Source organism: Clupea harengus, chromosome 9 (assembly GCF_900700415.2).
Source record: "Clupea harengus chromosome 9, Ch_v2.0.2, whole genome shotgun sequence".
NCBI lineage: Eukaryota > Metazoa > Chordata > Actinopteri > Clupeiformes > Clupeidae > Clupea > Clupea harengus.
The window spans coordinates 25,555,516-25,580,577 of NC_045160.1; the positions used below are offsets into that span (position 1 = coordinate 25,555,516).

General features: G+C 42.6%; 3 protein-coding genes across 3 annotated transcripts in view; 2 read left to right on the forward strand and 1 right to left on the reverse strand.

Moving 5' to 3' along the window:
• Positions 1-2,405, forward strand: part of fxyd6 (FXYD domain containing ion transport regulator 6) — a 19,943-nt gene extending 17,538 nt beyond the window's left edge. Inside the window, exon 9 of the mRNA XM_031573957.2 lies at positions 190-2,405. The gene's annotated coding sequence lies outside the window, so the exon portion shown is untranslated. The remainder of the gene's footprint in view (positions 1-189) is intronic.
• Positions 2,406-3,257: 852 nt separating this feature from the next.
• On the reverse strand, positions 3,258-7,544 carry slc25a27 (solute carrier family 25 member 27). Its single transcript, XM_012829692.3, has 9 exons — positions 6,920-7,544; positions 6,624-6,811; positions 5,868-5,956; positions 5,637-5,759; positions 5,073-5,185; positions 4,893-4,977; positions 4,691-4,783; positions 4,045-4,147; positions 3,258-3,512 (listed from the first exon to the last, which is right to left on the reverse strand). Exons 1-9 carry the CDS (start codon positions 7,014-7,016, stop codon positions 3,441-3,443), a joined length of 963 nt encoding a protein of 320 aa, XP_012685146.1. The 5' UTR covers positions 7,017-7,544; the 3' UTR covers positions 3,258-3,440.
• Positions 7,545-8,346: 802 nt separating this feature from the next.
• LOC116221872 (phospholemman-like) lies at positions 8,347-16,182 on the forward strand. The gene is made up of 7 exons (XM_031573958.2): positions 8,347-8,490; positions 10,823-10,952; positions 13,444-13,496; positions 14,424-14,453; positions 14,935-15,009; positions 15,339-15,370; positions 15,923-16,182. The coding sequence occupies exons 2-7, from the start codon at positions 10,948-10,950 to the stop codon at positions 15,950-15,952; spliced, it is 225 nt and encodes a 74-aa protein (XP_031429818.1). The 5' UTR covers positions 8,347-8,490; positions 10,823-10,947; the 3' UTR covers positions 15,953-16,182.
• The last annotated feature ends 8,880 nt before the right edge of the window (positions 16,183-25,062 follow it).

The following is a 25,062-nucleotide window of genomic DNA, read 5'->3' on the forward strand; positions in this document are numbered from 1 at the left end:
ACATCGTTCTGAATGCTTTTTGAGGTTACTATGTGTACCATAGCTGGAACTGACTGTAAGCCTTCTCTCTCTCTCTCTCTCTCTCTCTCTGTGTGTGTGTGGTGTGTGTGTGTGTGTGTGTGTGTGTGTGTGTGTGTGTGTGTGTGTGTGTGAGTGTGTGTGTGTGTGTGTTTATACCCAATCTTTCAGACTCATCATCCGGACCTGCTGGCCACAGAACCACTCAGAACCACTGAAGACGATGATGATACTTCTAAAAATCAAACACAATCAAGTCCTTCACAGAAGAAGAAGACGAAAATCAGTTAGTCATTGAGGGTGGGGTGGGGTAGGGGGGGGTTAGGGTGGGTCGGGTCTTGGGGAGGTCAGGCCTTTGGCTCTGTAAAGCACTTTGAGACAACGCCTATTGTTATCGGCGCTCTATAAATTAACCAAATTAAACTGAACTGAATTGGCAGTAGGGTGTTCTCCAATCATCTCTAAATGAACCAAATTAAACTGAACTGAATTGGGAGTTGGGTGTTCTCCAATCATCTCTAAATGAGCCAAATTAAACTGAACTGAATTGGGAGTTGGGTGTTCTCCAATCATCTCTAAATGAGCCAAATTAAACTGAACTGAATTGGGAGTCGGGTGTTCTCCAATCATCTCTAAATGAACCAAATTAAACTGAACTGAATTGGGAGTCGGGTGTTCTCCAATCATCTCTAAATGAACCAAAATAAACTGAACTGAATTGGGAGTTGGGTGTTCTCTGAGGGCAGCTGACTCCCACACGGCTCTGGGCCAGACCCGTTTGTGACAGCAGCTGCCCTGTGGGGTTTTTGTACATACTGTTAGACCTCTAGGGTTTGGATCATGTACATACTGTTAGACCTCTAGGGTTTGGATCATGTGTCAGTGTCTGTGCCTGTCTTCTTCTCATCTCTCATCTTCATCTGTGCCCTGTTAGCGCCGTCGACCCCCTCCACTGCGTCGTCTTAGGGAGTGCCACTTTTAGCAGGTTTGCCTTCTGCATCCTGCCCCCCCACCCACACCCCCACCCTCTTAAAGCCCTCCACTCAACTCCTCCTCAACCTCGTCCTGGTCCCATACTGCCCCCTGGAGGCGAGTGGTGTGTCTTCTGCCTCTTTAGTTGTCCAAAGCCTCGTCGTCTATTAGAGCTGTTATTGTTTAAAACAGTTGTTCCTTGTTTTCATCTTGTAGATTATATATGAAATATAAAACTCACTGAGATAAATATGTACTGAGATAAATATTACATGGTATACAGATATGTAGGTATATTATATTTAAGTTGTGTGAGTGTGGGTGCTTTAGCTATGGGTGTGTATGTGTGTGTGTGTGTGTGTGTATTTATGAGTGTGCACGGGTGACAAGTAGTGTATGCACCTTACACATGACAATCGAACAGCCACCATTTCCAGACCAAGCACAACAAAAGGAAGTGACCAGAACCAACACTGTAAGTCATGAGGGGGCCACAAGCTTTCCCGGCATTTCAGCTCAACCACTGCCTAGTGGTGCCTCCTGATTGGCCCATCCGACCCGAATAACAGGCCGAGTCCCGCATGAGCCTGGTCCAGATCAGCCCTCTCCAGCTGCTCTAGGTACCGACAGTTGTCGAGAACCCAAGAACCTTGAGAACCACCGAAAACCATGCCCAACATAACCTGGGATGGTAAAGGCAATGATCAGCGGGGGAGAGAGGGAGATTGGTAAAATGGCGGTCTTAACTGAGCCCGTGTTTCTGGACCTGATGCCTGGTCCATTCTGGACTCCAATGCTGTCAGGGGGAAAAGCCTGGGTCATAGGAGCACCACCTTTGTAGAGCCGCTAAACCTGCTTGTCTTTTGTTCCTGTTATTTCGCATGTAGCCAAAGCTGTCACCAAACTCAGAAAAAGCAGCTGAATACCATTTGCATTAAGCCATGTAGAAATACGATCACTGTTGCAAAATCTCTTCAGACCTTCCAGCACTGATATCTGTGGGTTTTCAGTAAAACAGGTCAGATTCACCTATCGTTGCATTACAGAGTGTGTATTTGGTTTTTTTTTTGTTTGTTTGTTTGTTTGTTTGTTTGTGAGTGTGTCTGTGTGCTTTCACACTTCACGTACTAAACACATAAGAGCTGTAGCTGTATTGTCAATGAACTTGTAATGTGAGAAATATCATGATTGTTTATTGCTATGTCAGTTACTACTTGTGTCACTGTCAAATATCCAGTCTTGTTGAGTAAGTTTGAGTAGTTCTTTAAAAAAAAAAAAAAAAAGAAAAGACCAGTTCTTTCAAAATGACACTTTTAAGAGGCAATGTTTTCCATCTTCTCTGTGCAGATGTACTGTATAGCGGCCTTTTGTGCTTTTGACTAACAAATAAAGAATGCGTCTAACACAACCAAAAACAAATCTTGTGTTTACATGTCTTCATCTGTACATGTTTATGTCAGTGTTCCTTATCGCTACTTGTTTAAGGTATTAACTGCAACAGCGGGCCTGAGAAAAACACCATCTCGCTCAAGCTCTACACAGGCCTGAGTGGACCTAAGGGGACCCGACCGGGTATGAGGGGAATTGTGGGCTCACAGCGGCATGTTATTGGAATGCAGGCTGCACAAACCTACAAGCTATTAAATGGTACGGCAGTTGTACAGGAGGTAGAGCAGTCGGTTAGTAATCAGAAGGTTGCTAGTTCGATTCCCTGTCGAAGCGTCCTTGAGCAAGACCCTGAACCCCTAATTGCTCCTGATGTGCAGTGTGCCATCAGTGTAAAATGTAAAAATGTGTATACATCCTTGTAAGTCGCTTTGGATAAAAGCGTCTGCTAAATGACTAAATGTAAATGTAAAATGGTACAGTCAGCGGTTCTTATCCCATACACTTTTTGTCAGATTCAGCGAATTGTTAACGTCAACTTTTTTTTTTTTTTTTTTTAACTAATGACAACTTCTAGCGTTCAGTGTTGGCGCTTAAAAAAAAAATACTCCGGTAGACACAGCCCTGGCTCTGTAAAATGAGAACCAATCATACTGGCTCAGACCAAGCCATAAACAATCCCAGCCAATCAAACGCAGGGCTTACGGAGCACGGAAGGGATGGGGGGTGTAATTTGATTGGTTACTGAGTTCAAATATCAACAACATTTCACAAAACTGAACCAAAATCGCAGACTGCATCTTTAAACCGTCACTTCTTATAAATGCCACCATCACTGAGGTACTAACACAATTTCTATGGACAAGAATAATGACAGCATGTTTGCATTTGGCCACTTTATTGCCCCTGTTTCAATGTCCTTCTCATAGACAGCTATACACACATTTACAAGAGAATTGAAGGCTGGGGTCCCTTTGTCTTCCAGGTTTGAAAGACTGATGGCCTGCTGTGTTGTCTACGAGGTATTTCGTGTTAAAAATAAGCTTCTAGTTTGGCAGCATGCTTTAGAATGAGGAGATACCCATGGTCTTCCGAATCTGCTCGAAGGTCAACCAGAAGGTCATGGACCAGGGAGCCTGAAACACCAGAGCAACAGGACCACTGATCAGCATATTTCAGAAAAGTGCTATTAAATTATAAGTCAGCTATTTGATACCTGAAACAGAAGCCTTACATTTCTACAGTAACCTTTAAAGTATGTGAACAAATATTTCTGCATTGACTCATGTATATTTAAGTGGTTGGAAAGTACAAAATACGATAAACAGGAAATTCAGGATGTCTATCACCGATATTGATTGCTTTTTACACATCAATGGCTTCTGTATGGTTTCAGAAGATATTAAGATGAAAAGGTATAGGTTTGAAATCCTAGGTTTGAAATCCTCACTTTCTAAATGACCAGTAAGTTAAGACAGGTTAAGAGAGCTGGTGAAGCTTCTAATATCTACAAAAGGCCAATCCTATTCTAAACTATGCATTTAATTCTGGACTATACCTACTGCTGACGCCAATATGCAACAGAGGATCTCCCAATCACAGACTGTAGAATGCAAGCCTAGGCCAGTGATCAGCTGGACAACTAACTGTGGTTGAAGTGTATTTTACCATTCTCATCCAGGTAGGTAGGAAGCCTTTATAAAGCGACCAGAACCCTTCTCCCCTCACTGACTGGATCAGGCAGTCAATGGAAGACTTGTACAAGAGGCCCCTGAAAGAGAAAGACACCGCAGAAGTCATTCATCTGCACTAATGACTGAAGAGAAACTGTATTGTCTTTGATCTTATATCTGTACTGATCTGTTGGTTCTAAACCATGTCTTGAATAACTGCTTTATTGATATGCAGGGCAGCGCAGGCCTTGACCACAATGTGCTTAAGGTCACAGTGACTTGAAAGAGAGCTTATTTTTAATTTTTTTTTATTTTAATTCAATATTATGCCCTCAGAAGCAAGTATTTGTGCGTATATATTTTCTCTGCTGTGTGTGTGTGTCTGGCTGGCTGGCTGGCTGGCTTGGACACAAGCCAACACACAGTCAACTATGAACACTTTCAAAACATTTCTTAAAATGATGTAGACATTTTATAAGGTAGGAAATGACTTCATGGAGTTCAGATGGACTCCGGGACAAACCACACTGGTAAAACATGGATGTAAACAAAGATGTTTGTTTTGTTATATCTGTATACATCAGAGCGATATCTGCACTGAGAACCTCCTCTGGGACACGGAAACATGAGTACGATCTGACCTTCCCTGCGGATCTCTGGGCTGGTTCATGATTCTTGTCTTGACCACATCAGCTGGCGTTCCCATGGTAGCAGCCACCAAGCCAGAGCAGATGCTGCAGGGAGGAAGAGGCTTTTTCATGTTTTATGTTTTGATTTTATAATTAGTGCATCTGAAAACCTCTTTTCTTGTAATAAAAGTAATGTTGGTGTTGGTGACTTCACCTGGCCAGTGAGTGGCATATGCTGTTGTCTTCCACTGGGGTATTTCTCAGTAGAAAGTGCTTCACAGTATCATACGTGGTGAGATCTGAGAAAAAGATTAGCATTAGCATTAGCATTAGCTTTACGTTAACAGGCCACACCCTGTCCATGATAATGGTAGCAGTCATGGTCCTACCGGACCTCCTAGATTGACCAGGGCAGCTCGCTGGACATTGGGTACACATCCTGCCCAGAGGCCCCGGACGCCGCCCTCGGAGAAGATCTTCATGAAGGCGTGGTGAACACCGCGCACTCTACATCACAGAAGAAGAAAAAACACACACACACACACCCAACACCAAAACACATTTAAACGTGGCATGATTTTGAATGCTATTTCAAGAAATTATAATTAAGATGGTTCTATCTGTGGCTTTAAGGTACTACGTACTAATGTTATCCTTAAGATCCAGATTCCAGATCAGTTTTTACATGGCTTACATGGCCTTTATATAATCCAACACACTGATTACATTAATTGATATATTCAGGCCTGCCCTTCCCTCAACTTTCTAGAATTGTGCACACAGTTACGAGTCATTACTAGCATTTACCTAGGTTCATTCCCTATAGCCTTGCTTTAATTCATTATTAACTATTAATTAATTAATAATCGAGTATTTTATGTAATTGATTAATTAGTTCATTCATTAATGACCATCACCATAACTGTACACCATTATGAGGTACATGATTAGCCCTTACCTGGGTTCCTTTCCCTCCAGAGCGCGTCTCCCCTCCATCTGCATCTGGACCTTCACCAGGTCCGTGGGGCTCGCCAGGAACTGGCCCAAGGCGCCGGCTAACATGCCCCCCATCGCTGCTTTCCTGTGTGGGTGCAAACACCCGTGACAGCGCTCACTCAATAGGACTATACACACTATACAGAGCCGCCAACTGCAGCGGGACACAAATACATGGCAGCACTCTCCCTACCAGAGGGGGAAACTTCCGTCTGTGTTTCTCCCCAGCACAGACTCCCTGAGCTGCTCATAGGCCAGCATCCGTCCACCAGAATACACAACCTGAAGGGGCAACAATGACGAAACACATAATGACATGATTAAAGTGATACACTTCTTAATGAAACACAGATGCACTTTGTCAGTATATCTTAACAATGACTGTTTTGTTACAATGTGTCTGGTTGGGAGTTGCGGGAAAAGATATGTTTTGTTACAATGTGTCTGGTTGGGAGTTTCATGGGTCTAGTGTGTTTCAGTTATGGCTCTTGCACTTCTCGATGTGTTTTCATTTTATGATTCTGAGCTCTAACTGTCAATTCGCGTGACCCGTAATTTATAGACAAACAAACTCAACTCACTCGAGACACAATTACTCAGCAGATTCAAGCCTAAAGCATCGTTGGTATGTTTTCTCCGTCTTCATGTCATGATCAGAAACAATATATGTTTATTTATCAGAATGTAATGAGAATATGTTTATGTTTATGTTAGCATTGATTCGCCTTTTTACACTTTCTACCGTTAATAAACCTGTGGACTGAGAACTGTCTTCAGAGTCTTGATCGTAGGAAGCTGGCTGTCAACGTATTAAAGCAAAACATACCGAAGAGGGCACAATTACTGTAACAATGCATACGTTGACAAAGATGGTGCCGCTGGTGCTTAACTAGGCTATGTTATCATTTGGGTAAAAACAAATCTACTGTGAAGACAGTAACTTTACAACATGTCTATAGATTGCTGGTGTGACGCCTCGCCACAGTTGCAAAGGTCCCTCCTCTTGTACGATGCCAATGGCCGTGCGGATCATACCCCTATAGGTAGGCTGGGTGGTGGACGCGACGCCAGCACGCCGGAGGGCTGCTTCGCCTTGCACCTGTAGCCTTGTTTTAGTCAGATCCAGCGGGAATGTGACTGCATACAAATGCAATAACATGATTACAAGCGTTACCAACGGTGCTATGATGTATTAATAAATGGGTTGGGTTGCAACTTTATAAATATTCGTTGACGGGACCGTACCCAGTTCAGCAACCGAAGCTGCACATGCAGACAAAGTGAACTTTGTCATCCGCGGCCACTTTGGGACCTTTGTCTGTTTATCTTGACGAGTATCCATTAGGGACGACAGACGGGTAAAACTAACGTTGCAGGCTAATGCTAGGCTATCGTGTCAATGCCATATGTGAAACACACGACACTGGCAAGGACCTGTTCTGACCAAACGCACCGGCAATCAGGCTAATGAATCGTATAACGTAAACCTACACTAATGCACGGTGGAGTTTATGACAGGCTATTTCATCTTGCAGTGGGTACGCTCTTTGATTCGTCTTCATAATCTTGCAGCGGTCATACCGGATATATTTATACGACAATCTTGTACTCTCTTATCAACAAAGTATACGCACAGATACAAATTCCCCTGATTATCGAAGGCACACATGCACGCTGAAAACCGAGTCACTGCAACGCTGCTTCTGTTTACAAGGGCAACATTACTACTGGGTTCATCTGTCTTCACGTCACTATTATCAGGAAGTATTTGTAGAACTCTGATTCAGCCACATTGGTAAGGTCAAGGATTTGACGTCCTCCACAGAGTAACTACTCGTGACATTCTCCTCTAACTAACAGACACGCATGATTGTCCCATAACAAAATATGTGGACAAGAACGGGTTTTCATTTGAAGCCAGTTTTTTTTTCACAATAGAGGAACAGTCCACGGTTTTATATTTGTGCTCAACAGCCAATCAAATTACAGCCCTCCTTTAAACCTGAGTGAAGCTGTCCTCCCGTCCCGTTTTTTCAACAGCACAATACCTAATTCGCCAGTAGCCTACCTCAACAGGATTTTCAGCGCACATACACAAACAGCAAATTAACAAAATATACCGGTTTCAACCACAAATAAGAGATACATTTAAGCCACCTCTAATATTATTTAAGTCTAAAAACAATTGACAGCAAGCAAAGTTAATATAGATAGATAATCTAATAAATATTGCCTTTAAAAATAGGCATCTATGTTATTATATATCTTATTACAACTTATTATTATTATGTGTATTATATATCTGAACTATTTTATGAAATATCCCTCTGACATATTGTTTATATGTTTTTCCTTTTGCTACATGTGGGGGCTAGCATTTATAGTGACGCTAGCAAGCTGGAGACTTACCAAACTTTTTCTGTTGGTGTGCTTAAACAGGTGTGATACGGTTTTTACTTATCTTTCTTAATGTATATATTATGTAATACATGTGGCCTGTATACCCTTGGCTGTCTTATTTTTCTCTATGGAAATGGAACTTCAAGAGATGTGAATGAGATGTAGCCAAGTTAATTTATTTTTGAGATGTAGAAATGTGTCAGTTGCAGCAATGAAATGAAACACTGAAACTGAAAACCACATCCTGTTCCTACTTCTTAGCACATTCTTTACACCTACCTCATAAACAGCCATCACAAACTGGGCATCGGTTCACCCTCTTAGGTATAGGTCTGTGAGTATCTGACTGCAATCTGTCTTAAATTACACCAAGCCGTGGAAGAAAAGTCTGAAGAGTATTCAGATAACTCAATAAGGTAATTTCATTACATGTTTTATTTCCATTCTTGTTCCCTCTATGGGGTTAATTTGTAGAAAGTTGTAGCAGCCTTGTGAGTCCTTTGCCTCACAGTGTCTCCACTTCAGGTGACGTCACGCGTGGGAAAATAATAACTTTAAAACCATAGTAGCACAAAAGTTTATTTGAACAGCACGAACCAGCACAAGCGATTGAGACTATTTTGATGAGATTTGGACGTGGACGTCACACATGTGAAGAATAAGCTGTAAAAATGTAAAATCCACAATAGCGAGAATGATTCTTATAACAGCACAAACCTAGCACAAACGATTGAGACCATTTTGATGAGATTTGGATGTAGACGGGGGGCTGGTGACGTCACAGACCAGAAAATGTCATTTTGAATTACTCAAAACCCTTAATAGCACAAGCAATAATTTCTACGGCACAAACAAGCACAAACCTAGCACAAACGAACAGCAGTGCTATTTTTATATTTTGAATGACACAGGGGGCCAGCTTCACTCAGGCCTACTTTAACAATTCATTTAGACAGTTCCTTTAGGTCTACATACAGGTATACATCAACCTGGATATCTGATTATTTCTTACGGCATATCCTTTTATTTAGTTGTGAAAGCTGGTTATTTTTTTCTCTCTGAGAAATAGATTTAGACCTGTTAGGCCCTTGTGTTCCAAGCTCAAAGGCTCTGCTGAATGTGAGTGGCAGTATTTCGCGTGACCCGTCATTTATAGACAAACAAACTCAGCAGATTCAAGCCTAAAGCATCGTTGGTAAGTTTTAATGTCATTATCAGAAACAATATATGTTTATTTATCAGAATGTAATGAATATGTTTATGTTTATGTTAGCATTGATTACTACTCGTGACATTCTCCTCTAACTAACAGACACACATGATTGTCCCACAACAAAATATGTGGACAAGAACGGGTTTTCATTTGAAGCCAGTTTTTTTTCACAATAGAGGAACGGTCCACGGTTTTATATTTGTGCTCAACAGCCAATCAAATTACAGCCCTCCTTTAAACCTGAGTGAAGCTGTCGTCCCGTCCCGTTTTTCCAACAGCACAATACCTAATTCGCCAGTACCTCAACAGGATTTTCAGCGCACATACACATTTTCTAACACAGCACAGGTGGACTCATTTAAAGCCAACAGCAATTAACAAACCATTAACAAAATATACCGGTTTCAACCACAAATAAGAGATACATTTAAGCCACCTCTAATATTAACAAAAAAAAAGTCTAAAAACAATTGACAGCAAGCAAAGTTAATAACAGCAACTTCACGCAGAGGCTCTGGTTTAGGGGCCCCCTGAGCTCATGGGCCCCTGGGTTACCGTTCCGTTCGGTAATCCATCCCTGGCTATTATGGAATTACATTTTTACAGCTTATTCTTCACACGTGTAACAGGTTGGAAAAGCAGTTTAAATAATTGCACAAGATAGTCTGTTACCTGTATTTCAGTTTCTTTTTTATCTTTTATTTTGATATCACAAGCACACTGGTATTGGGGGTCTCTGGTAGCCCCCCCCCTGTCTCCCCTGTTTTGTTCCTCTCTCCCCCCCTTCCTCTTTCCTGTTTGGTATATGCTGGGAATGAGGTAGGTGGTTGAGTTTTAGTGGGATAGATAATCTAATAAATATTGCCTTTAAAAATAGGCATCTGTGTTATTATATATCTTCTTACAACTTATTATTATTATGTGTATTATATATCTGAACTATTTTTATGAAATATCCCTCTGACATATTGTTTTTATGTTTTTCCTTTTGCTACATGTGGGGGCTAGCATTTATAGTGAAGCTAGCAAGCTGGAGACTTACCAAACTGTTTCTGTTGGTGTGCTTAAACAGACAGGAAATAAATATCCATCTCAGCAACAGTTGTCCACGGGTCACATTCATTACACAACGCAGAAGTTACACCGGTTACACACGCTTCACGTCACCAGCCGCCGTCGACGTCCAAATCTCATCAAAATAGTCTCAATCGTTTGTGCAAAGTTTGTGCAGTTTCACTCAAGTTATAAAAAGTGCAGGAATGCACATTTACATTTATTAGTCATTTATTAAAGATTTATTAGTCATCTATTGATTAATTACTGTTACAGTAACAAGAAGATAAATGGTCAAAATGAATACATGTGGCCTGTATACCCTTGTCTGTCTTCTTTTTCTCTATGGAAATGGGACTTAAAGAGATGTGAATGAGATGTAGCCAAGTTAAGCTATTTTTGAGATGTAGAAATGTGTCAGTTGCAGCAATGAAATGAAACACTGAAACTGAAAACCACATCCTGTGCAAATGAGTCCCTAGTTCAACCAGAATAGAACCACATTATCCACCTCATAAACAGCTATCACAAACGGGGTATCGGGGCATCTGTCTTTCATGACACCAAGCCGTGGAAGAAAAGTCTGAAGAGTATTCAGATAACTCATATGAGGTAATTGTGTTTTATATATGAGGTAATTGTGTAAACATGTTTTATTTCCATTCTTGTTCCCACTATGGGGTTCATTTGTAGAAAGTTGTAGCAGCCTTGTGAGTCCTTTGCCTCACAGTGTTTCCACTCCAGGTGACGTCACGCGTGGGAAATTCAAAATCCAAAAACTTAAAAATCACAGTAGCACAAAAGTTTCTTTGAACAGCACAAACCAGCACAAACGATTGAGACTATTTTGATGAGATTTGAACGTTTGGTGACTTCACACGTGTGAAGAATAAGCTGTAAAAAGGTCAAATCCATCACAAGCACAAACCAGAACAAACCTAGCACAAACGATTGAGACCATTTTGGTGAGATTTGGACGTGGACAGGGGGATGGTGACGTCACAGACCAGAAAATGTAATTTTGAATTACTCAAAACCTTTAATAGCACAAGCAATAATGTATACGGCACAAACCAGCACAAACCTAGCACAAAGGAACAACAGTGCTACTTTGATATTTTGAATGACACAGGGGGCCAGCTTCACTCAGGCCTCCTTTAACCATTCATTTAGACAGTTCCTTTAGGTCTACATACAGGTATACATCAACCTGGATATCTGATCATTTCTTACGGCATATCATTTTATTTAATTGTGAAAGCTGGTTCATTTTTTCTCTCTGAGAAATAGATTTAGACCTGTTAGGCCCTTGTGTTCCAAGCTCAGAGGCTCTGCTGAATGTGAGTGCCAGTATTTCTCCGCCACCTTTATTATCCGATCCTCTGTTTTCTTTTGATGTGGACCTCCAGGGTCATGACACTGCCTGTGCTAGGTGATTACAGGTGCAAAGGTTCATCTTTCCTCAAAGCCAAGGTACAAAATGGCTGAAAGGAAATTCTGGATCAATCAATGGGCCTCTTACTACCCACGGTTCCAAAGGTTGCAGTATTGGGGCATGGCACAAAATGGCTACCATGTTTAGCCCTTGGGATATTTCCTCTATTCTTGTTCAATGACATGTTTACTACCAACAGTACCAAAGGTTGCCTCAATGTGCACTTTATGGCAGCTAAACATCACTCTTTATTGGGGCATTAAAACCATGCTGGACCAACGGTGAAGGGTACTGGACAGATAGATTTATGGGGGCCGTTTGATTGGGTGAAAGAGATGACAGGCGGAGGGTGTGCTGGGTGGGGTATAGACATACCTGGCCGCCGACGCAGGTGGACGTGAATGCATACTCTTAAACCAGCGGAGAACTCGCTAGGAAGAAGGTGATAGCTCAAGCTCAGGTGAGTTCCATGCAGGCCTCTCTCAAGGTCGTGGTTGTGGATTGGGGGGCATTTGAATACTAACCCCCTAAGGTTTATAGCCAATGTTCAGTCATCTGGCTAAGCAACTGTTAAAGTGCATATTGTTTGTGCGGGTGCATGGGTATTCTCAAGGGCATGGTTAATAACACGTGCAGGCCGGTTTTGAACAATTATTTTACAATTGTGCCATTGAGAGCTATCAAGGGTTAATATAAGTTTATAGCACAAAGGTGTTTTGATGAGAGCTGAAGTTTAATTATTCATCCATCATACACAATGCACCTAAGTGCCATTCATTCAACACAGACGAGACAGACTTTTAATTGCAGAATTTAATTAATTTTGTGTATTTGCTGATGCATGGCTTGTCGCACATACAAATTCTAACAACTTGCTGGTCTTTGCCTCATATATTTCCGTGAATGGATAATTGATATGGGAAAGATTTCACTCAATCTCCAGCCACGGATGCTGTTGAACTTGTGTGTGGCCTTGGCGGGCCAGACTCTGAAACCACAGGAGAGTCTTTGAGCTCGAAAAATCCACACGAGTTAATCATTATGTAGAGCGCGTCGAGCAACTCGGAGCGGGGTTGATACGAGCAGTGCTCTGAACTACCTGTGGGAGTGGATTAAAGGTTTAACAGAAGCCACAGAAATACACCCTGTTCCAAGGGCCCGTCGCTGGAGCTCTAGACGTTCTTCAGATCTTCAGCTATCGCTCTCTGTTACAGCAGGACATGCTTAGAACATCTATTGGAGCAGAACTGAACCGAGCAGAATTTGAAAAGGATTAAAATCAGCAATCGCAAATTCAACCGTTTAAAGTGCCGGCTGTGTATATACATACGTACAGTTCACATGTCGACAGACAGACAGATGGATAGATAGACAGATGGATAGATAGATATATAGATAGATAGATAGATAGATAGATAGATAGATAGATAGAAGATGGGGTTATATAAGGCATACTAATACAACCTGCTATTGAACACTGAAGAATACTGATTCTAGTTGAGTGAAACCCAAATCCCTCCCATAAGGCCCCTGAATGCCCTAAATGCTTGCCATGTGAGATACCCAGGCTTGTAATTGTTTGAGTGATGGCTGCTGATGTTTGGCAATGGTGATGTAATTTACGGATGATGATTCTTGAACATCTGCCCCTCGTTGTATCTTCCTCAGGGATTCGCTGCCGACGCACCACACACAAACAGAGACAGACACCATGACAGCAGGTGAGTCTGAGCCAGAACTGGGCCGGAACTGGACCTCATCTGGGCTGACACTGGGCCGTGCCGCGCCTGGCATAGATGCAATTGCTACCCGGGCAAATTAAACAATGCACGCAGTCTAAAATTATCTCCAGTGTTACCATAACAACAAGGCAATATCAGATGCACCCTGTGTGTGTGTACGCGCGCGCGTGTGTGTGTGTGTGTGAGTGAGAGAGAGAGAGAGGGTTTGTTGGGCATGTAGAGCTAGATCAACACGAATCGTATGAATAACTCTTCATTAGCTGACTGAAAGGAAGAATCCAGAAATGAACAAATACAGAAAGACAGAAGTACTGTGCAGATTGGCTGCCCAGGTACACAAGATACAAAGGTCAAAGGTCACCTGACTTAGTTTATATTAGTCTGCCATTACTTGGTGTTGCACTTTTCAACACCCCCTGTTTGTCCCAACATGACAAAGCCTTAATGTATATAACATGCATGAATAAATATATAAATATATATATATACATATATGTCATGTGGACACTAGGAAACGCTTGTGTTTGCCTCTCACAGTAGAAGCAAAATCAGTTCAAGGAGACATTGAACCGGAATTTGGAGTTAGTCCACAGATGAATCTCCAGGGCATTTAAGTAGCCTTAAAAAGTCCTTAAAAGAGGTATATTACTGGTAACAACCAGTGGAAGGTGCCTACTGACAAGAGAGTTGGCTATGACTATATCTGACTCACCACGGGACAGTATGTGTTTCTATATGTAGTAGTATTAGAAATGGAATGCATTATTATTATTATTATTATTATTATTTCTATTACACTAACTGCATTACAAATGAGAGCAGGTCATGTGTGGTGCTTGCTGACTTATGTTCATGTTCATTTGGCTCCTCCGTTCATACGTGTTGTGTTTGCATCTCTCTCCCTAGAGTACGAGCCCGATCCCGAATTTGTGTACGGTAAGATGAGCGAGTGTTAAGTGTGTACATACAGTACCACGCTAATGCCAATATCTCTGAATGGCTCGTTTTTAGAACAGGGTGCTGTTGCTTGATAACTGTCCTAAGTAGGTTCAGTGTTCATATGTGCAAGTTGTACTGTAATGTAATGAAGGAGTATCATAGGCCTTACAATGTATGTCAGATCTGTATGTTATTACTAACCCTTATACTAAATGGAACCTTAGCCTATAATATCCATATATCTTATACAAATATACCCTTACATAAAAGGTGCAGTGTAGTAATTAGTTATTTGAGTATTAAGGAAATGATCTTGTCTAACCTTCTGACCTTCATATGACTAAACGAGGTTGTGAATGTAACTTTGTTGCCTTGTTCTTTTAGTGTAATATGGGATTGAGTGATTGTGATGTGCGGGTGTTATAATGCTGTGGCTAGGGAAACCAGAGGTAAGCAGAAGTACGCTCTTGTCTTCCAGATTACCACACGCTTCGTATCGCAGGCCTGACCTTCGCCGGGGTCGTGACCCTCTTCTCCGTCCTAATGCTCACCTGTGAGTCTGGAGAGAGACAGAGAAAATGAGAGAGGAATACACACACACGCACACACACAGACAGAGTGTGTACAGAGAGAGAGTACAGAGAGTGTGTACAGAGAGAGAGAGAAAGCAAGATTATGTGCACGCGAGAGAGAAGGCGATAGACAAGGAGATAGAGAGAGAAGTAGATAGATAGATTTGTATGTGTTTGGTCCTGACTCAATGTAATGTTTGGTGATTCAATCAGACAGTCAGGCTTATGTAATCAAATTGATTGATAATATTGTGTGCGTGCGGGTGTGTTTGAGTAGACCTAAATACATTTCTTTCTTTGTCTTCCTTAGGTAACAAAATCCGACGCTGTGGCAAACCAAAGGTATGTGTCCACCACAGCAACGCTCTGCTATACTGCTAATCAACTAAGAGGTTTTGTTCTTTGTGCACATTGTACATTCCCTCAAAATACTGATAGGAAGACATACAAAATGTTTATTGAAAACATACTCTTGACATCATGGCAACTAGATTGAATTGACATTGTACCACACTGCCCTCTACTGGACACTGTGGAGAAATTCACATCGGGTGCACTGCTCATGAATTGAAATGTTTCCAAGACTCTTTAGTTTGCTGCCATGGCAAGTTGAACAACATTTTGACACCAGTGTTTGGGGAAATCTGTCTGATTTGTGTACAATAAATCAGAACAGAGTCATTTTATCCAAAAGAAAGTATACGTTTACATTATGTTGAATATGTTTTGAATATTCCTTTGTCAAAAAGCAGAAACAGGTGATTTTCTGTCTGTGATATAGTTTTGTTTTTTCTCTCACTGTGTGTATGTGTGTTTCCTGCATTGATTCTATCACTGTTTTGTGTACATTTTTTGTCTTTAACTAATTTATTTGTTTGTTTGTGTGTGTTCAAGCCGAAACCTGTAGAAGAGGATGACGAATGAATTCAGTACTGAACTCTCTACACTGCTGCTGTGGGAGGTGTTTGAATTAATGTTTGTTTCTAAGGAATTCATCCTCTGACTTCATATTTCATATTCATATCAATGCCAAAGAAATGTTTAACAACTCTGTACTCTTTTAAGGAAACAAACATGTAACTTACATTCTATATCTAATGAATATCAATGTATTATTATACATATATGTGATAATTAAATCTGATATAAACATATTCATCTCATTTTTAATGTGACATTTGAGTCCCCAAAATATTACCATATGGCAAAAAAAAGATCAAGTGTGTGTAGCCATATTTCACCACTAGATGGAGCAGTTACATAATTTTGATGCCGTTTCACCACATGAAGTTAGCATTTCTTATTTTGGGTCGAGTCACTGTGAACCACAGAAGCACCCAGTGACAAACCTAGCCTTTATCGAAGCCTATCCTATTCCTATTCTAGTGTGACTCTGAATAAAAGGTGACAAGTCAAGAGTCCTTGTAATAGTGCCCACATTAACAAACTTACACCACATGTATTGTCCACCTGTGTGCACATATAAACAACATGTTAAATGTACCGTTTCCGAAGCTGCACAGCACATATCATTGTACAATACTGTGCACTGACAATAAAGGCATTCTATTCTATTCCATTATAAACAGTCAGATTTCAAGAGTGGGGATAACAAACTTTATTTGTATAGATGTGTTTTTGGGAGAGAAGGACAGTCCACTTGTGTTACCTAGAGCTGGAGCCACCACTTTATCCACAGATGCTCACTATTTAGTGCAGACTTATTACAGTAGACACAGCAGCTAGAGCTACCACTTTATCCACAGATGCACACTATGTAGTGCATACTTATTACAGTAGACACAGCAGCTAGATCCACCACTTTATCCACAGATGCGCACTATTTAGTGCAGACTTATTACAGTAGACGCAGCAACACATCAGCCAGCAGGGTCCACTCCTCCCAATGAGGAGGCCCTCAGTGGTCCTTAGCTCATAATGTATGTGTGCATGTGTGTGTGCATGTGTGTGTGTATGTGTGTGTGTGTGTGTGTGTGTGTGTGTGTGTGTGTGTGTGTGTGTGTGTGTTTGTATGTGTGCATGTGTGTGTGGGGCCGTAAACAATGAACATTGTCTGAAGGTGCGTTAGAGAAACCAAGGCCTCCTTTCTCCCGGGAGCAAGCCTCAGGCAAGAGAGGCAAGGCCAAGTTCTCCTCTAACAGGAGTAAACCTTGAGAAGCGCCAAGCTCAAAATGAGAGAGGAGGATTGTGTGTGTGTGAGAGAGAGAGTATGTCTGTGTGTGTGTGTGTGTGTGTGTGAGAGAGAGAGGAGAGAGAGAGAGAAGAAGGAGAGAAACAGAGAGAGAGTATGTGTGTGTGTGTGTGTGTGTGTGTGTGTGTGTGTGTGTCTGTTGGGCATCTCTGCCCGAGGCAAGCCCAGGAGAAAGGAAAGAGGCCAAAGAGGCCCAGGTGTCCATCAGCTGACTGCGCTGGACGTGGGCCGGGCTGGAGCCGCATTTGGGCCAGAACCGCTCCAGGATCAGGAACTCTGTGGGCCGGGGAACGTCTGAGAGGGGAACTAAGGGAGATAAAAGTGTAAACAGATACAGTATAGTGGGGGAAAAAACAAGCATTCATATAATTTACCCAGTTTATTTAACACATACAGACTTATAAATGCTTGAATATGTACAAGTCAGTCTATCTACTTATGTGTACACAAACATGTATGCAATTCATACCTTATACATGACATGTGCTTGAACTGCTGACGATGGACAGCTACTTTTCCTTGTTTTCAAGAACTTTGTGTGTGGCTCTGGAATAGTGCCTCGTATTGTGGAGAGAGACTGATACGTTATGTGTCTATTTAAAATATCTGTGAGGATTTCAGAAATGAATGCAACGATGAGATCACGCTAATTAATCAGACATTGACCTTCACTTTGACTTCATTTTACATTTTACATTTAGTCATTTAGCAGACGCTTTTGTCCAAAGCGACGTACAGGGGAGAGAACAGTCAAGCTAAGAGCAATAAAAAACCTGGTGTAACAATAAATACTACTTTACATAAGAAATAGAAAAACGAAGAAAAAGAAGTGCAAGTTAAGCACTAGTCAAGGTGCCAGTTAGGAAGGGACAGATTCAGTAACTTAAGCCTCCATCTGTCAGCGTTGAGAGCATTATTGCCCTGGGTCCTGATAACATCTCCGCTCCAACAGAGCTCTAATGTGGGCACAAACATGTGGGAATCTGTGGGACAGTCGGAAATCACTCACCTGTGCTGTGAGTGTGAGGTCACATCAGCTTTCCCACGTGCAAACACCTGAGGCTGCAGGTTAAAACCCACCACACACACACACACACACACACACACACACACACACACACACACACACACAAAACACACACACACACACACACACACACACACACACACAAAACACACACACACACACACACACACACACCCTCATCTGAGCTGCTGATGAGAGCTGGGGATCTTATCAGCACTCTCAGCTGGCATCATCAACAGCCTACTTCACTCCTCCTTCTTCTCCTTCTCCTTCTTCTTCTTCTTCTTCTTCTTTTTCTTCTTCTTCTTCTACCACTACTACTACTTCTTCTTCTCCTGCTTCATCTCAAATCACAGGGTACTAAGCCAATCTACTAAATTCAACTAATCTCCCCTGCATACAGAAATGAAATAGAAATGGAAGTTCTTTGTTGAGAGTTCATAAATTGAAGGAAAGCTAGTATATAATAAACATTATATGAAACATGTTTGTATTAAAACAGATCTGCACACACAAATTGATGCACCATATTTGCTGTTCCTTAGAGAGAGTGAAAAACTGTCAGACCCTTATAAAGAAATTGCAGGGGATCATGGTGTGTGTGTGATCGAGACTATAAAACGGCTGTTTTTATGTGGTCCGAGGATCTCATAGGCCTTTGTCACATACGGGTTCGTTTGGTCATTTACTACTGAACACTGCTAGATACTGACAAGAGTCATCAGACACTTTGACAGGACGCATCCATAGAATCGAATTGATGCGGAGAGGGTTCTGGCGCAGGCAGTTCGGGTATTTCTACTGCGGGATGACAAAGCGCATTAATCAAGACGCCGGGCCCAAGCTTGACTAATTATCCTTGAATAAATAAGCCATTACCCACGGAGACAGGGGCTGTCAAAATCACACGCGAAGCACCGCGCCGGCAGAGGCACCTTTTCATATAGAAAAAAATGTCTTCCTCTTTCGCTCTCTTTCTTTCCAAGACCATAAACGCAATTCTGAAATAACTTTGTACATTTGTATGTTTGAAACAAGCGACATAACCGCTAAACCTTTTCGTGGGTTACTTTTGTCAAGATGTCCTACCCCTTGCCCCAACGGCCTTGTTTTTTTTTTTCTCCAGACGTTGGGTGATAAAATCTTTAAGGACTGAACACAAAGCAGTGAATGCGGGAACTGTCTGGATAGGCAAAAGTCTATAATTAGCTTCTGCTTTAACAGACTTCCCCACACATATCTAGGCCTACCTGCTAGCTTCAAACAAGCCCCCAATAGAAACCCATCCAGTGGGGTCACAAGGGAGTTAACCCTTTGTAGATAGAGCCTATGGAAACAATTAAACACGTAGCGTTGATTGTTCAGTGATATGCTGTCCTAGGTATACAGACTAGGAATGATAATAGTCTTGCTAAAGTTAGCTCTGTACACAAAAATAAGTTAGGAATACACGTTGTTATAGTACATTTACAAGTTGCAGAGGCGGAAATCCCGGGGGGGCAGAGGGGTTATGACCCCCTTCCCCCCTCCTGAGTAAAATATGAATTGTCATTTTAATTTTAATTGTATAATACAGCGTAGTCATATTACTAACGCGAAATAAACACTTTCGTGCTAACTAGACTATAACGCATTTTATAAGTGTCAGACCATTCTGACCGCCACCCCCCCGTGTGATCCCCTGCCTTGCCCCAGCCTGACGTGGGGCGCGGGGTAGAGAGAAGAACTGCGACGGATCATAGTAGGCTACTGTTGGTGGCTGGCTACTTTGGAAAGGATGGCTTAGTTCAAACAAAGGACATGTCAAACATTTCAGTAGCTACTTGTACCACTTAACAATAAAACATATTTAAAATCAGCAGTTCTAGCGGGTAGCTGACATTTCCATAACCCTTGACTGTTCAGATTGTAATCTTAATCAAATAGTTTGAACGGGTAGGCATGTACTTTGAGTTTCGTCATGACCCAAGGTCATTTCTGTCTTTTCTCCTGGCCTCGGAAGAAACTCACAGTCAGTGGGGATTGTCTCCCAATGCTCGAAAGATATGCATTTTAATAATATTATGGTAAAACAAATTATTAAATAGAAAGACGCCGTCTGGATTACATTGTTTATGTATTCTCACATTAATGTATTAAGTCACTGGTATTATGTCCCCATCATAAATGTGTCTTGAAAAATACTATTGTCCCCCCCCTGCCTCAAATGCTTTGAGATCTCCGCTCGCTCATGCTTACAACTAACAACCGATAACTTATAGGCCTAATTACTTAGCTAGCAAAATAAACGTTGTTTTGACAGGGTGTGCCGAAGGATGATTTTGTACTATTACTTAACATTAACTCATCTTGTTCTTCTCGTGAAGGCATGATTCCTGTTGGCCAAACAATAAGAGCATTAGTAAACTTATTCTCGTTCGCCGTTCTGTCTTCTCTAGTTTCAAACCCCATCTGTCCGGCTTTGGCCTATGGGTTATTGTATATAACGTTATAATGAATTATTTTCTATGTGAGTGAGTCAGACAGAGAGAGAGAGAGAGAGAGATAGAGAGAGAGAGCACAGTTCAGGCAGAGACAGGAGGAAGAGGTGACCAGGTAAGCATTCCAGTGTTATCTTGTAAAACTACAGAAAGATTGCCAGTGACAGTGTATTACAGTGGCTGTCCGTACATACAGGCATCAGAGAGAGATAGAGGCAGAGATAGAGAGAGAGAAAGAGAGAGCGAAGGAAGAGCTCAGTCAGGCAGAGAGGAGAAGGAGGTGACAAGGTAGGCCTAAGCATTTCAGCTGTGAGCTGAAACGTTATCATTTCAGGAAATGCTATTAAAAAAATCCTAATTTTTTGGGGGTAGGACCCCCAGACTCCCTGCCAAATGTATTTCCCCAGTCCCCACCACTTCCCAAATCAAACTATACCATTGGAAGTAAGCACGTTTCATTTTTCTGTCAGCATTTTCGTTTTTCAGTCTGGTCTTTCATCCTTAAAAATCCACCCATTTTCACCCGCAGCCCCACCAGAAAGCAGTAGTGTTGCCACGTCGAGCTTTTAACCACAGCAGTTTGCATGTGACGTCTATAGAATTAGCCTACCACATTGAGATGTGAAGCGTGGGAAACAAGAGAGAAAGATGAGATAAACTTCATCACCCCGGAGTCAGGATGGAAATTCCGTTATCAGATTACGCTTAGCAAGTTCCCACCGTTTAAGGCAGGTGTGCACCTGCAATCGTCTGAGCCAGCAGTAAACGCCTGTTTTTCAGTTGGGAACAGGTTATCGGGGAAAGTCATCGGTAGTTTGACCTTTTTCCACCAGGTGTCAGTAGACTTCATTAATCAGATAAGGATAGAATGAATTACTGGACTGCGTATTTTAAAGGGTTGTCCATGTTTACAAACATGACAAAATATGAGCAATTTCATCCGTACTTACAGTCATACAGTCATAATCTAAAACATTTGATTTTGAGTCCTCCTTGAAATGAAGACAAACAGGACATAAGATTACATGGTAGATGAGTATTAACAAGATGTACCTATTTACATGTGACAATATTTACTGTTATCATTATGATTGTCCAAAAAAAAATATTATATGTGAATTAGTGTACTTCAGTCACATTTTCCAGTATAGTTAGGTATAATAATTAAAATGGAAATTGTGCCATCCAGCGTGTCCCGCTAGGATACAATTTTCAAATGCAGCTCTTAAAAAAGCAAAAAGCCAATATAATCAGCCGAGGCCTATTACAACAGTAAGGACTACATTCTTGGTCACAAAGTATGTTGTAGATGGACTCAGACATTGAACAGACAGGGAAAGAAAAAAATACCCATGGTGGGAACCATAGCAAAGAACGCTGATGTTTATTGTTTTTATTTGGCTCAGAAGAGACTAGACTCAGGTGATGGACACACACACAGTGATAAACAGGGATAGTGTTCTTGCATACTGGGTTTGTTACCAGTGCTCAATCTCTTGATCTCTTGCTTCTTATGTTTGAAAAGATTGACATGTGGATAGATAAAGAGAGAGAGGGAGGGATACAGAGCTGGAGAGAGAGAGAGAGGGAGAGGGAGGTAGCAGCCATGGCTCATGTATGCCTAAGCAATCATTTGCAATCATCTATCAACATTTCCATGGACACACCATTTACTCCCCCTCTTCGTTATTTCCCCCTCCCTCTTCCCTCTTTCCCTGGTTTCCTCCCTCTCTCTCTCTCTCTCTCCCTCCCAACATCCCCTCCTTTTTCCATCTCCCCCCTCCATCTTTCACTCATTCCTGTTTTTCCAGTCAGCAGTAGAGTGAGATTTACCGAGATAAACACAAGTAAAAAAAAAAATAAAAAAAAAAGGACGAAAAAAAAAGAGATAGAAAGATAGGGAGATGTGAGATTTGCATAGCAGCCCACCCCCACCCCCTCTCTCTCTCTCTCTCTCTCTCTCTCTCTCTCCCTCTCTCTCTCTCTCCTTCCGTTACCCTCCCCTGCTCATTTGAATAAATTAACACCCCCTGATGTCTCGCTCTGCCACCTTCCTTCTCCCCCCTCCCCCCCTACATGCTGGAGGAGAGAGAGACAGAAATATCCTCCTGTTTCCACACACACTGACACTTACACACACACACACACACACACACACACACACACACACATGCATGCACACACACACACACACATGCATGCAAACACAAAGATACACAAAGATACGCGCATGCACACAAAAACACACACCACACACTCGCGTACTCACATACACGTAGGTGGACTCACACATACACACTCAGACGGATATGTCAACACACACATTTTTTGTCCTCCAACACAAACACAGGTTTAATGTTAGGGGGAGACTAGTAGTCCATTAGAGCAGTTACACGTATTTCCCTTACAGTGAATTCATAACACCTTGTGCAGTCGTGAATACTTTGATTTACACACAGCAGGTTAGGCAAGCGCATACCATTTTTTCCCTGGTACACTATTTCCCCCTCCCCACACCCTCATATACACACACACACATACACACACACAAAAACATATGTTAAAACACTCAAACAAGCTCGCTCACACACACATACACACGCCTGTACGCATGCGCGTCCCTCCCTGGTCGCGTGACGGAGCTCGGTTCCTGTGACTCATTTGACTAATGCAGGCGACTGTAGGCGAGCGAGCGAACAGTTTCCTGCATGCATACGTGCCTCTCATTAGCGCACAGCGGCAGCAGCGCCAGCAGCAGCAGCAGTTCTGCGGCTCCGGCTTCGCCCCTCCGCGCAGGTTACAGCCCAGGCCCCATCTGCCGCTGCCTTCGTTAGGGACGCCATTTTGGATCCGGCCTCGTTAGCTTAGCTTAGCTATGTTTAGCTTAGCGCAGCACAGGGTAGCATTGCGAATGGGTGGGAGGGTGGGTGGGGATGGGGTGGAGTGGGGTGGGGTGGGGTGCGGTGGGGGGTGGATTATAAATAGGGCTGCTCGTGCAGGAGAGCCGAGAGCCAAAATGGAGGACTGGCTCGCCTCGCTCGCTGGCTGGCTGGCAGACTGTCAGTCCGGATGGAAGGGACATGCTTGATGTGATATGATATCTCTTCATCTGCCTGCCACTCTATGTCCCCCCTTCCACCCTCCGCCCCATCACACACACACACACACACACACACACAGTCTACACACACACAGAGTCTACCTGCTCCTGTGGCCGTGACGTACCCACACCGCACCCCTCCTGCTGACCTAGCGGGTATTTGGGGGGGGGGGGGGGGGATGGTGCGGGGTAAGGGGGGCAGAGAGGACTGGGCATGTGCATTAATACTGGATACATTAGCGTTAATATGATCCTACCATGTAGCCATAGCCTAAGGGAGACTCTGATTGTCTGCATATTAGCATTAACATCCACATTAACCCGACCACCTCGTCTCCCTCGCTCTCTCTCTCTCTCTCTCTCTCTGTCTCTCTGTCTCTCTCGGTCTCGTTTTCTCTCTGTCTTTAGGCGGGGAATGAAAGCGGAGAGACACAGATGAATCATGGAGGGGATGGTGTGCTGTGTGCTCTGCTGTGCTGTCCACAGTCAGGGCTGTTGTGAAGTGAAGTGAAGTGAAGAGAGGAGAGGAGAGGAGAAGTGAAGTGAAGTGAAGTGAAGTGAAGTGCCTGCAGTCTGGCTGTGTGTGTCATCAGATATCTGGCTTGTCGTCTCTCATATGTTGTGCCCGGGTGTGGGGCGATGCTAACCGGGGTCGCGTGGCAGCACGCGGGACGGATCACATGCTTTTAGTGTAACCTAGGTTCCCAGGCAGGCAGGCAGGCAGGCAGGCAGGCAGACGGCACTGACGACAGTCCAGTCTCTCTAAGATCACCGTGTCAGTGGACTGGACTTCATGGAGTCATGTCTTCATCTTAGCTGACCACTTGGTCTGGGGTTGCACTCAAGATACGCCACTTTGGTTTCATGTGTGTGAGGCCTGGTGAGCAGACGTTTTTGAAGTCTGTGAGTGTGTGTGTATGCATGTGTGTGCTGAAGGAGTTAGTGTATACATAGTGTATGTTCGTCTGTGTGAGTGTGTGTATATGTATTTGCTTGTGTGAGTGAGCATGTTTGTGTGTATCTTTGTGTGTGTGTGTGTGTGTGTCTGTGCTAGAGAATGTGTGTGGGAGTGTTTGTGCATGTGTGTGTGTGTGTGTTCTGAGGGAGTTAGTGTATATATAGTGTATGTTTGTCTGTGTGAGTGTGTGTGTATGTATTTGCTTGTGTGAGTGAGCATGTTTGTGTGTATCTGTGTGTGTGTGTCTGTGTGTGTGT

Coding starts and splice junctions, on each gene's coding strand:
- slc25a27 (XM_012829692.3), bottom strand. CDS start 7,016: ATGGATACTCGTCAAGATAAACAGACAAAGGTCCCAAAGTGGCCGCGG. Junction 6,812..6,919: donor AGCTTCGGTTGCTGAACTGG/GTACGGTCCCGT, acceptor ATTTGTATGCAG/TCACATTCCCGCTGGATCTG. Junction 4,784..4,892: donor ATATGCCACTCACTGGCCAG/GTGAAGTCACCA, acceptor TCCTCCCTGCAG/CATCTGCTCTGGCTTGGTGG.
- LOC116221872 (XM_031573958.2), top strand. Junction 14,454..14,934: donor CGATCCCGAATTTGTGTACG/GTAAGATGAGCG, acceptor CTTGTCTTCCAG/ATTACCACACGCTTCGTATC. Junction 15,371..15,922: donor GACGCTGTGGCAAACCAAAG/GTATGTGTCCAC, acceptor TGTGTGTTCAAG/CCGAAACCTGTAGAAGAGGA.